The sequence below is a fragment of the Nilaparvata lugens genome, chromosome 1 (genome assembly GCF_014356525.2).
Source record: "Nilaparvata lugens isolate BPH chromosome 1, ASM1435652v1, whole genome shotgun sequence".
Classification (NCBI taxonomy): Eukaryota; Metazoa; Arthropoda; class Insecta; order Hemiptera; family Delphacidae; genus Nilaparvata; species Nilaparvata lugens.
Window position 1 is genome coordinate 42,628,206 of NC_052504.1, and position 14,569 is coordinate 42,642,774.

The following is a 14,569-nucleotide window of genomic DNA, read 5'->3' on the forward strand; positions in this document are numbered from 1 at the left end:
GAATTGTCATTCAGTATATAATTTAGTGAATCTTCTCTATTTTAGTAGAAGAATAGGGTCGACAATTGGATTTATTTTGCTAAGCTTAGAGTCAAGCATATAAATCATCATCATTGGTGACAACCCTGCAAATAATCATCAGCGGATTCATCTGAACCAGAAATTTCCAGATTTTGTTTACTGGTTTGAGTTTTCTGTTATCTAACATGCAGTCAGCAGCAGTCATGCCAGAGTAGCCACTTCTTTGTAATTTCTGGTGAGAAAGATTCTTTACTGGCCTTATCTAGTATAATAATTAGCAGTACTGTCATCATGGTTACACCCTTAGCATGAAGATCATCTGAATCATACCCTGCCACATGATCAGTGGCATGATTGTCTCCTAAGACTCCCATTGGTCAGTAATCTCTTTTCCCTGACCTCCTAATTTTTGGCGACCCTGTTCTGCTTTGAGGAGACCTAGGCAAGAGGCAGTTGTTCAGTGATTGAGTTTGTGTATGGCCACGTTTCATGCGGCATCCCCAAATGTGGTGTTCTATAGGGATAATATTCTATTCTCTATTTTATTGAATAGAATATTGTGAGTCAAATTACTGACTATTTGAAGGTAGATTTTCCTGGGGGATTTTCTGTCCTTGTAGATTTTATTTATAGCACAGCTGTTCTGTAGTTGAGCTTGTGAACAGGTCATGAATCTCCTCTCCTTATGGCGTTTCCAGTACTAGTTTATAACTAGAGGAATTATTCTATTTTTGTGTGTTAGAATAGAATATTGTAGGATGAGTTCCAGACAACTTAAAGATAGATCTTTCTTGGGGATTTTCTTTCTTGTTAGTTATTTTTCCCAACTCGTATCACTGGGGGTGAGCGAGATATCCTTGGTTTAAAAACATGGAGGATCTTAAGTTTGTGCTACAGACAGTTAAGTGGGAAATTTAACTAGGCTCTTTTTGGTTCAATCACTGTAGGTTCCACATCATTTGCAGATTGTAGCAGATTATTTTAGAGTGCTTAAATTATAAGACTCTACTCTGTCACTTCATGACATTTTTAAGTTTAATATGGGAATTGAGAATCGGTTTGTTATTCTCTATAACAGTATCCATGTCAATTCAGGTAATTGTATGTCAGGACTGGTAGTCCCTATGTATTCTCTTCTCTGTAGTTAGGTGGCCTTCAATTTAAAAAGTAATTTTTCTCAATTGAATTTTTACTCTTGTAGGGAAATCCCTGTCCTTTTTGAGAATAGTTTTTCTCAATTGATTTTTATACTTGTGGGGAAAGCCCTGTCTTTTTTGAGAATAGTTTTCTCGATTAATTTTTATCCTTGTAGAGAAATTCTTATCATTTTGAGTAAATTTTCCTTGCTTAATTTTCATATTGTAGAGTGGCCCCTGTATTTATTTTGCATAGCAGTTTTGGACTTGCTGTAATTCCTTGTAGGAAAATTCCAATCCTTTTCCTAGAGAACTCAGGTGCAGCTTGAGTTTGTCCCAGTGAAAGTCATCAGACTGCAACGTCCTTTCTCTTTCTTTCTCTTAACTTCTCCTGTTCTAAAATCCTTCCAGACACGAGATCAACCCTGTCGCAGTCTCAGACCCGTGAAAAGTTTAGGAAAACCCTGTTTAAATTAGGATCTCAGTTTCAGATTCAAGATTGTCCTAGTCGCAGTTTTTCAGACCCACAAATCCTTTCTAAAATTCCTAGAAACCTTTCTCCTCCAATAGCAAATATTATTTGCTGGTTTTCCCTGTGGAAAATTCACGAATTTTCCCATGATCTCAGTTACAATTTAGAGATCAATTTTGTTGTAGTCTTCAGACTGGCAATTGCTTGGAAAAGCCCATTAAAATCTTTTCCTGAATTAGGAGTCTCTGACTCTATATTTTCCTTGTGGAAAATCCTGGAAAAACCTTACCTACCCTGACAACGACATACTGTTGTCTTCCCGATATTATTCTACAGACTGTGTCTGTGAAAATCCTTTTCTATCCTCTCATAATAGTTGACAAACTGACTATTAATTTAAAAGAAGCATTTCAGACGATTGAGAGTGATTTCCATTCCCTTGAGGGCTGTCACAGATTAGCCCTTAATAACCAGTGTGCAGTTGCTAGACTAGCGCGGAAATCCTGTTTAGCAGTTTCAGAATTGCTGAAAATCCTTTCGCAGCTACAGGCTCGCGATTCAGAAATCCCATACACAAAGCCTTATACTCTAAACCTTGATTCCCACATAGCTGAAATTTATACCCTGTGTTTAGCTAGCAGGTCCAGCTTGCTGAGATCTAGAGCGAAATTGTCAGATTGTGGATTATTGAACAAACATCTGTTTGTTGTAGAGAAAATTTAGAAATTGGGGTACCTTAATTTTTTTTTGCCCTATGGTAATAGGGCAAGGAAAGTAAAAATTTATGTACTGAAAACTTGACAGATTAAAGCTTGATGTACTGAAATAATGACAAATTTAAAACTTGATGTAGGCTTATTAAAAACAAGGCAAAATGAAAACTTGATGTAGGCTACTACTGAAAACTTAACGAACTGAGTACTTGATGTATTGAAAACTTTATAGACTGAAACTTTGACTAACTGAAAACTTGAAGTATCTTCAATGCTTATTCTATTTATCACTTATAAGAATAACAGAAATAATTTCCTTGAGGTCCATTTTAATCGCCTCCTATGACAAGCAGGAATATTGTGGGTGAATTCTGGTTTTCAACACATTCTTGAATACAATGATCGATTCAAAGCTCCCCCAACCTACAGGGGGCACAGTACATGAAGTTCTATTCACAGTAAAGTTTATTTGATGTATTGTTTGTACAAATTGTGTTATATTCATTCTGTTTGTATATTTATTTTTGCAAATAAATTCTGGATGAAAAAAAAGAAATATGCGAAATAATACATTTAATTGAGTGTTACAAAAATTAATACATGTGGTGGTAACACATAATTTCCATAAATGAAAATAGCAATCACTGACAGGAGCAATATTTTCTTTGTTCCATGCTGGCAGTCACTGTTGATCATGGATGGTTGATCAACTTCAACACTTGAAAAACGATCCAAGTGTTAGCATAGGAAGAAGATGGCATAAAAAAGTGAAATGTGTTATCTAAACAAAGTCATTTTTTTCACAGTTGAACCGAAGAGAGAAAGATGCAAAAATTTTACGGAACTTGAAAAATCAATATTCTTGGAAATTATTTCTAAGTATAAAAGAATAGTAGGTTGTAAAAAAAATGATAAATATACGCACCTTTTGAAGGCCAAGTATTGGAAATTTATAACGGATGAATTCAATGCTTCAGAAAATGTCCTTGAAAAGAGAGAGACGAAGGCACTAAAAAACTTATATAAAAAAGAAAACGCTAACAAAAAAGTAAGTACCCACTTGTATTAGTTTTCAAATTGTATTATTATTGTTTGTGCATTGCCAAATTTGATTTTTATGAAAAATGTTTCATCAAATACATAAATACTGCTCTAAACTCTCCCAATCCAATGTTTTTATTTTTTTTTTAAAGTGAGGTACCCTATGTGTACCCTATGCATCAGATGATGCATTGCCATCTGTGAGCCGAGTGTGATCATGTAGTTGCTCTGTATAGGTGCAGAAGCTGCAGAGGCTCTGCTGCTGTCTCCTTATTATATAAAGAATAATCCCACAGCAATCTCCATAACAACATAGTGAGCTTCTTCACTTTTTTTATGTACTGTATCAATTTTTACTGATTTCCTATAATTATTCATTTTTCTCTGATGCTTTTTTTCTGATTTAAAGTTCTCTTTTTCTTTTGTCTGATATCTTTTCGCCACCACTTTCATTTTTTTCTAATTCAAATGATCCCATGAATGCAGCCAAATACATGGAATTATTAATATTATTATTTATAGTTTCTATTAGTTTATAATTCCACAGCGAATTTCATAACTATGTAGTGAGTTACTTTCTCTTCTTTTATTTATCTGGTGCTACAACCCTAGGTGAAACCCTGGCCTCCTTCACAACATGCCTCCATTGCTCTCTGTTCATGGATCTTTCTTTCCATTCTCTCACCCTCATCTTTCTCAGGTCATCCATCACTTGGTCCACCCACCTGTTTCTTGGCCTTCCTTTTTTTCATCTGCTGTGCAACTTGCTATTGAATACTATTTTGTGCATTATAGCCTCACTCATTCTCATCACATGCCTCAACCACCTTATTCTTTGGGCCTTAACAAAGCATACTATATTTTCTCTTTTTATTATTGTTCCTATTTCTTCATTTTTTCTTATTCACCGTTGCTGCTCATTAACCTGAACGGGACCGTAAATTCTTCTTAATATGGATTTTTCAGTGAGCTACTTTACCTATCTTCAGTTTCTTCAATATTTTCTCGGATTCCTCATAATTCATAATTTTTCTCTTATGTTCTCTTTTTTCTGATTTCAATGAGCTCATATACACTGCTGAATAAGAGGAATTAGTTGATATAAGTATTATCATTCGTTTTCAATTAGAAGTATTTCCAGTACCAGATAACTTTTTTTCTGCTACACTATTATTTTCATAAGAGAGCATTTTTATTCCTGTAAATCCTTCTAATAAAAGAGTATCATTAGAGTATTATTCATTCACTTTTATCATGCTTTATACTTATAATACATTTTCATTTTACATGCATAATCTATACTATATAATATCATTGTAAAATCTGACAAAGCATTTATTGGAACGGTTCCACTTGTTACTCGTTCCGCTACTACGTAGACATCATGTCGTCATTTTGTGCGTCTGCGCTGACCAGTGACGTCACAGTCATGGTCTACGGTACTGCTCTAGTCAAGTTGGTTTTCTATACTTCTATTCGTATTTTTTCGTCGGATTATTTGCCGTTGCAATTTTAATATTTGTGCTATTCGATTTTTTGGAATTTAATCTTGTCTTTAGGCATCTCACTTTCTAGATATTTGTTACTTTTTCACCATGCGGTTGCGGGCGCTTTGCCTACGTTTCAAACACATCCGGCATCTTGCCTTTTTCATTGAGCATTGTAGTTTTTCCGTGTCTTTTGCAATGGTTCCTAGTCGGGTGTGCATCCTGCGCCCGGTCTAAACTTTTCATCTGATTTCATCGGACCTACGAAACGTTTTTAAAAGTGAATTATTCTTCAAATTAATTCGTTTGTTCTATTCTTCAAGTGTGATTCAATTATTCATCGATTTCTTCACTCATTTACTCTGTTAAACCTTTGATAAACTTTGTCAAAAATTGCAACCTCGTGTGAGCGTTCATCGCTATTTATTTGATCTACAGAACGTTTTTAAAGTGTGAATTATTCTACAAATTAATTCATTTATTCTATTCTTCAATTGTGATTCAATTATTCATCGATTGCTTCGCATATTTGCTTTGATAAACTTTGCTAAGTTCACAACCTCGTGTGAGCATTCATCGCTATTTATTTGATCTACAGAACGTTTTTAAAGTGTGAATTATTCTACAAATTAATTCATTTATTCTATTCTTCAATTGTGATTCAATTATTCATCGATTGCTTCGCATATTTGCTTTGATAAACTTTGCTAAGTTCACGACCTCGTGTGAGCCTCCATAGCTATTTATTTGATCTACAGAACGTTTTTAAAGTGTAAATTATTCTACAAATTAATTCATTTATTCCATTCTTCAATTGTGATTCAATTATTCATCGATTGCTTCGCATACTTGCTTTGATAAACTTTGCTAAGTTCACGACCTCGTGTGAGCGTTCATCGCTATTTATTTGATCTACAGAACGTTTTTAAAGTGTGAATTATTCTACAAATTAATTCATTTATTCTATTCTCCAATTGTGATTAAATTATTCATCGATTACTTCGCATATTGCTCTGATAAACTTTGTCAAAAATTACAACCTCGTGTAGGCTTTAATTGCCATTCTTCTACAATTGGCTTCACCTCGTGAAACTCAAACTTTCAAGTTCATCATCTCTACCGTTTGGAAATCAATCCAAAAATTCCACAACTTGAAGATCGGATTATTCGTTTGGAATTCTACTTGCTCCTGCCTACATTTCCACTGGGGGATTCACCTGCTGTAGACGTTTCCATTCTTGTCATCACATGGCCAGATCACATCATCGCTTGCTGATGTCCTGTTCCTGTGGGTATTGCGGAGTCATTGCCTGTCTGCCTGGCTGCATCTCCTCTTCAAAATTTTATTCAGGTTATGTAAATCGTTCTATTCAATTTTCACTTACGTATGTATCATAATTGATTTATTAATGTCTATCTTGACATTCAATTCACTGAGGCCACCGACGCCTACTTATTGATTTATTAATGTCTATCTTGACATTCAATTCACTGAGGCCACTGACGCCTACTTATTGATTTATTAATGTCTATCTTGACATTCAATTCACTAAGGCCACCGACGCCTATTAATTCATTGGATTTGACAGCTACCCTTGGCTTTACAAGTGATTTTCTGAGGCCACTGACGCCTACTTATCGTTCTATTGATGTCTTTCTTGACATGATTCACTAAGGCCACCGACGCCTACTATTTCATTGGATTTGACAGCTACCCTTGGCTTTACAAGTGATTTTCTGAGGCCACTGTCGCCTATTAATCGTTCTAATTGATGTCTGTCTTGACATTCAATTCATTGAAGGCCCATGTCGCCTATATTTAACCTGGACAATCTTCACATTGTATTTATTAGCTACCCTTAGCTCTTAAGTGATATTTTAAGGCCAGTGACGCCTATTAATTTGTTTTATTAATGTCTATCTTGACATTCAATTCACTGAGGCCACCGACGCCTATTAATTCATTGGATTTGACAGCTACCCTTGGCTTTACAAGTGATTTTCTAAGGCCACTGACACCTAATTATCGTTTGATTGATGTCTATCTTGACATTCAAATCACTGAAGGCTTATGCCGCATATATTTTTAGGTATTTTACTTGTTGAGCATTATTTACAGCTTATTGTCATTTTTTAATCATTAATATTGTACCTTACAGCAATAACTTTCATTATAGCACTCAATTTATATTCATTTCAGGTATCATTAATACTACCTTTTCGATTATTGTCAGGCTTCAATGGTCATTAATGTCATTGACCTAATTTCATTTAAATTTTGTATTTCTCTAACGTTATTTCACGTGTTGTACTTTTCCCAAGATATTTAACTTAATCTACTTACAATTGTTTTTGTATGTGGCCATCTGCCGATTATTATTTTATTGATCCCAAGATATTTGACTTAATCTACTTACAATTGTTTTTGTATGTGGCCATCTGCCGATTATTATTTTATTGATCCCAAGATATTTGACTCAATGTTTTTTGTATGTGGCCATCTGCCTATTATTATCTTATTATTATTAAATCTTATATTGTTGATTCATTTAGTCTTTTATTGGCGTACTTACCACACTTCAAGCTATCAGTATTTTTATGCACAGAATTCAAAGATTTATTTGTAGGTATTTATACCAACTATCATTCACAGTCCACTGCCCTGACCTTGGATTCTGTCAATCATAAAGAAATAAATTGACTTATACAGGGTTGGGCAGGGAGGTATGGATGATTTAAAACAACAGTTACACACTCATTCTTAAACAAAACTCAAAACTTCTTTTTTAGTGGAGTGTGGACAACTTCTCACAACGTCTATAGGAGTGAATTGGACAAAAACGGACAGCATTTAACAGATGTTATTTTTTGTACATAATCATGTTTTAATTTTTTCCTCTTCAATTTTCATAATAGCAACATCCAAGGCACACACTAAAAAAACAAATTTTGAGTTTCGTTTAAAAATGAGTGTGTAACTGTTATTTCAAATCATCCATACCGGATACCTCCCTGCCCAACCTATAGATGTATGGGATACAAAATACATTTCTCGTTTGACGCATCATAACGTCTGAACTACTGACTAAACTGATTTGCATAAGAATTTTTAATTCACTGAGGATGCTCATAGGCCTATTTCAATTTTCATTTTTCGATTAATTTTAATTCTGATAATTAAAACAAATTTATTCAATTTGTGATACACATTTTACGTGAGATAAAATCTCAATCAGATAGTTTTTCTATTGTAAATTACCAAAGGTGTTGAAATTAAATTCAATATATTTGTGTTTTTAACTAACATACCCTTATGGAGCATGGGTAACCCCTGCTCTTTTCATTTATATTCTCATTATGTAATGTATGTGTAATTGAATGGAATTTAATTGAATTCTGTATTATTCCTCTCACAATAATCTATCAATTCAAGTGGAATATAAAAAACACATTGATCTATCTATAGTGAGGTCCACGTTATAATGGCAGCAAATAAAGATAGAAGAATAGCGATGCCGATTCTCTGCATCAATTAATTATATTTATACACTGTCAAAAACATAATTGGCATTGTTGAGGACCTAGAAAAGGATAGTACCACCAACTTTGTCGAATGATAGACAAGGATAGCAAAACCAAAGTTGATGAAATACTGTCATTATAACGTGGAGCTCACTATAGTAATCAATTATCTTATTGGCATATTTATTTGATTATTTTTTTAATTTTGATGTTTATAGTGATCCACATAAGATTTAGAATTACTAATCCACATTAGAATTACTAATGGTAATCTTATTTTATTCTACAAGTTCTGCTAGAATTTTCATAACTTTACAAGTTTTTTTTAAATTTTGAATGGTCATACCTATTTTACACTTTCTTTTAACCCATCTACTATTTCTCTTTGACTATAAAATATATGACTAGTATAATGTGCAAACTAAAAGGCTACTACTATGAGGTTATCACTACTCATGAGGTTAAGTAACCTTAGATTCATGATGGGTATGTTACATTTGACCGCTCTGTATATTACTTGAGTTTATTAAACTTTAAAAACGATTTGCTATTGTAGGTTGAATCAACGAAAACATGTGGTGGGCAAATGAACCAATCGCCAGTACGAATTACAGAGGAACTCAGTGGGCATATTGAGCCATTAGAGAGTCCTTATGACTCTAGCTCTTTCCTCTATGAAGGTTGGTACTATATCATATAGAATTTATTTGGAATCACATTTTACTATCCTTCATAATTTTCTTAGAAATGAGTTTGAGTTGAATTGTAATATTGCTAACACATCAAATCATGCATGCAGCCTTCAAATGTGGATGTCGTCATAAGTCCTTTCCAGTAAGAGTTATAGGATTCTGTATACGAATTATGGCCTCAAGGCCAGGTTCTACTACATACATTTTGCTGTGATAATCTTTGTGGAAGATCTCTCTTTGAAAACTTTGGGAAGATTATTTAATAAATATTTTGGAAAATCTTCTCTTTGAAAATGATCAAATTTTTCTCATGACCCTGCTAGAGTTCCGTTTTTCCTGAAAATTGGAAGTCATCTATAGTCATACCCTTAAACAAAACTCCCAACCCGTCCTCCCTTTCAGACTACAGACCCATCAGCTTACTATCTGTGCTCTCCAAAGTACTAGAGTTGATTGTCCACAAACAGATGAGTGAATTCATTTGCAGTAGGGGGCTTATTAGCGACTTCCAGTCAGGATTCAGGTCTGGTCACAGCACCAATTCTGCTCTTCTCAAGGTGGCTGATGACGTTCGCAGAGCAATGGATGGCAGGGAGCTCACACTCATTGTCCTTGTTGATTTCAGCAAGGCCTTTGACTGTGTGTTCCATCCCATCCTATTGTACAGACTGGAGGGTATGGGTTTCTCTCGTTCGACGGTGGCATGGGTGCGGTCCTACTTGCAGAATAGACGTCAGTGTGTGAGATTCGGAGGTTCCTCTTCGCGCTGGTGACCAGTGGGACGAGGTGTCCCTCAGGGTTCAATCTTGGGTCCTCTGCTATTCAGTGCATACATTGACAACTTGACTCATGTACTAAATACTACAGAGCATCACTTGTATGCTGACGACTTGCAGCTGTATAAGCATTTCAAGCTTGGTGATGCGGTGACAGCTGTGAGTGACATGAACCATGACCTTGCCCGTGTGATCACCTGGACGGAGAATAATGGTTTAAAAATTGATGAGAGCAAATCGCAGGTCATGGTTGTAGGTCACTCAAGACTCTTGACTAGACTAAGCCTTAATGACTTACCCCGCATAAGAATAAACAATGTTCAACTTGACTACAGCACCAGGGTGAAGAATCTTGGTTCAACTTTTACAAATACTCTCGACTGGACAGACCATGTAAACTCAACCAGTAACAAAGTTGTAGCTGGGATTAACTCTTTGAAAAGGATTGGACACCTTTTACCTTTTCCTACTAAAATCATGTTAGTTAAAACATTGATATTCCCCTTTTTTTTCTACTGTGACTTAGTGACTATGGACATGACTGTTCAACTTACTCAGAGATTGCAGCGCGCTCAGAATTACTGTGTGCGCTTCATCTTTGGTTTACGACGTGACAAACATATTACTCAATACTTTGGACAGCTCAAACTTTTAAGACTGCACGAATACAGGAGTCTCCATGCACTCATGTTCCTCTTCAAACTCTTGAAATCTCGGTCCCCCAATTACTTGGCAGCAGGGTTTCGCTTCATGGGTGATGTTGGCAGGGGTGGGACGCGTCATGGAGCTTGCTCATTGTCCGTTCCAATTCACAGAACTGAGCTATATAATAAGTCATTCCATGTTAGTGCGATTAGATTATGGAATTCACTGCCAGCTCATATTAGGCTGCTTGACAGTCAACGCCGGTTCAGTGCGGCTGTCGTGGCGTGGATCAGGGGGGAGGGCTTAACTAGGCGGTTTTACTCTATGTTCTTTAGAGGTGTGAGTGTAAGTGTGATTGTGTGGGTGTGTGTGTGTGTGAATGTTTTGTGTGAGTGAGATTTATTCACTATTAAGATTTCTTGCTTTTAGTTTTCTCTTTTTTTTCCTCTTAATTTATTCAATTTGTAGCAAATTGATTTAGTAGTTTCCTTATAATTTTTAATTATCATTTAATTTCAAATTGTAATGTATATTGTTATTTCTATGTTACTCATCATCGTGGGTTAAATGGAAGAGGGGGCTTCTATTGCCTCAATTTCGCCCACATCACTTTTATTGTAAAGTGTAAATAAAAGTCATTTATCTATCTATCTATCTATCTATCTAGAGGAAATAAACTTCATTTTGTGTTATTTCAATTTCTTGTGTCCTAGTCAAGCAGAGTTTGCTCTCATAATACAGTGATGGCTTCACTTATGATAATAGTATTATCATATATCAATATTTGCTATATATATATGATTGATGAAAATTATGGAAACAGTTCTCGGAAAGTAGTATAAAAAGGGGGCTTCTGGGACATTATCCCAGGAGTAAGTATTCTCCAGGATTAAGTATGTTCCAGAAGCTCCCATCAACCAGGAGTAAGTATGCTCCAAAGTATCCATCAACCAGAATTAGGTATGTTTCAGAAGTAACTGTGTTCCAACTCAACCTAACCTAACCTAAATTAATCTATAAGGGGTTTCTAAGACATCTTAAGAAGAGCCTCCAGAAGTTGGCTTGTATCATCTAAAGTAAGTATGTTTCAGAAGTAACTATATTGCAACTCAACCTAACCTAACCTAAATTAACCTATAAGGGGTTTCTAAGACATCTTAAGAAGAGTCTCCAAGAGTTGGGAGTATTGCATTCACAAAACCTTCTTGTATCATATGAAGTAAGTATGCTCCTTTATCCCAATCTAAATTATCCTATAAGAGGGTTTCTTAGGCAAATTAAGAAGTGCCCCCTGGAGTTGGGTATTGCATTCCTATCATCAAAAAGTTTTTAGCAGACTTGTTCCATCTCAAAATCAATGTGCCAGAGTAATTGGCTTGAATCCTAATTAGCCTTATTGACTTTTAATTAGCAGACTTGTATCATCCACAAAAGGAATGTGTCATGTTTCATCCACAAAAGGAATATCTCAGTAATTGGCATGAATCCCATTAATCTTCTAACAGCAATCAGCTTCATTTTGCTTGATTCCTCTTATCCACTGACTCTTTTAAAGGAGACTTTTATGCAATGCATAGTAATCATTTCAATTAGAGAGCTGATTAAGGTTAGATGGATCTTTTCACCATTTATTTTACCAGTTTAAAATTATAGCTGTATATATCTCCAGTTACAGTATATAAGTTAACCAAATCCTTTAAATTTTTATCACATCAAGTAGTTTCAATCTGTTGACAATATCAATAGAGCAATTCCAACTGTGATTCTTTCCCCCTTCAATTTTCAGGATAAGTTGACTTTTCCATCCTCATTGATTCATTTTCTCATGAAACATCCATTATTTTCTCATGGTTTTTAGGATATATTCCATTAAGTAGAAATAATACAGGTCCTAGGACACTGTCATTGAGTAGAAGTCCTGGTAAATTTTCACTCTTCTAATAGCTTTCACCCATTATCAGCAAATATTGATCTCTCTCACCCATTTAGAATGATATTCTAGTATTATTCAATGGAAGACTGAATCTCCTATAAACAAACAACCAAAAGTTTTTTATTTCTAAATGAATCTATATTAACCATCAATTGAGATGAGGAGTGTAAAGAAGTGATAACACAATTTATAATCAAAAAGAACTTATAATATAATTTCTTATTGTACAGCAATATATATTCTTCCAAAACTTATCAGAGTATTAATATTATCAAAAATTCATCACAACCTGTTAATAAAATTAGTATTGTAATGGTTATGATATTAAAATGAATTTATTGATTTGTTTCTTTTAAAAAAGAGTAGAATTAGGACTTTAACAATGATGAGAATGAGTAATCTTGTAGTTGAGTTCTTTGTGAATTTTTATCATGAGAAATTTATTTTACTGTTGAAAAATAATTTTCCCACATTAAGATTTTGTCAACTTGTGTCCAGGAAGTCTTAAATTTTATGCAGGGTTGAAGTATTCTCATGGAACTGTATCCATTAGTGATGGAAAATACAGGAGTATTTGAGAATATTTCAAACTTGCATTCTCCTTTCCCACAGATTGTGCTCTGTGGACCATTGTCTCATTGGTGGAAGGGGGAACATAATTTGCATGGAAAAGATCAGTTCCAATCAAGACGTGGCTGGAATCAGATAAAAATCTAGAGGTAGCCTCAGGCCTCAAAGGCCCTAATTGAACATGTTACATTTGGTAAAATATAAGTAGTGTATAAATTTTCAAAATATTTGATCCAATTTTGTAAAATTATTGAAAGTATTTTGAATTGTGTTTGTATTTTATTGTTTATTATGAATGTCAGTGAAATAAACATCAACAATATAGTGTAGTGCAAAGTTTCAGTCATGATGAGATTAACAGTTTAAAAGATTGCAAGTGACATTATATTTTCTAGCTCATGTTTTAGAAACCCAAATTGACCAAGTCCCCAAATTATTCCTTATAGTAGTAAACTGTATAAAGATCACCTGTAATAAAGACCATGAACCAATTTGTAAAGACCATTGTAACTCGTTAAAATTCCAGACAAACAGTTAGCAAAATTTTAGAGATAGTTATCTTGGCTTATAGAATATGCAATAGAATGTTTTTGATTATTTGTTATTGAAATTCTAGTAGTTTGAATTATTAAATAAATCTCAAAATATAATAGAATGCAAATTTTGTTGTTTATAAAGTCCCATGACTCACCCATCAAGTATTTAGAGATCTCTTTTCTACCCCCATCTGAGCTGAAACATTTTTTATAGCAAAAAATCTGCTACTCTTCTTTTGAATTTATTGATAACAGTCTCTTGTGGCTGATTTCCATCAATTTATTATAAATATTGAATTAGGGGAAGATTTACTTCTATGTATTAACCACTCTTCATATAGTTGGTGGATCCATTGTAAATAGGACAGTGTGATTTCATTTTTTTCCTCTCTCCCTCTCAATTTGATACATTCTAGAGCAACCTTTGGATTTGCTCTTCTCTACAAAATCAAATCAGCTTTAAGCTCAATATTTGTTGTTAACCATTTGAACCATTCATCTATCAATAAGTATTCAAGATCTGTTATTAGAGATGAACGGTACAAGTATTCAACAAAAAACATTTCTTGCTGCGTATATTGATCTTTCAATAAGTTTCTTAAAAGGTGATTCAATATGAGAACTGATTGTAGTTAATTGTACAATAAATTGGAAAATGAATCACACTTCTCATAAAAAAGTTCAAGAATATTGTATCCATGGAAGTTTTTCCAAATGTTGATAGGTTTTTTATAAATATTGATTCCTTCTTCTGAAAGTCTCAAAATTTTCTCATTCATACAATTAATAGTGTCCATGAGCAAGAGTATTTTTCATTCCATCATTACATAATAATCTTTTATCATCTTTATTACATAATGTTACTTTGTTAATTTGTACAGTATTTATGATATGTTTTTCTGACTTGAATGTGTTTATTTTTCTATATCTATTAGTAATACATTTCTCTTTATCCTCTTCATTTAATATAGTTTCATAATTTTCTAAAACAAAATAATAGCATAGAGAAACAATAGCATAAGTAG

At 34.1% G+C, this 14,569-nt stretch overlaps 1 protein-coding gene across 1 annotated transcript in view; it reads left to right on the top strand.

Moving 5' to 3' along the window:
- LOC111052104 overlaps window positions 1-14,569 on the top strand; it is a 62,047-nt gene that overhangs the window by 23,046 nt on the left and 24,432 nt on the right. The window contains exons 4-5 of the mRNA XM_022338727.2: window positions 3,149-3,390; window positions 8,949-9,072. Of these exons, the coding sequence (XP_022194419.2) occupies window positions 3,149-3,390; window positions 8,949-9,072 (366 nt within the window). The remainder of the gene's footprint in view (window positions 1-3,148; window positions 3,391-8,948; window positions 9,073-14,569) is intronic.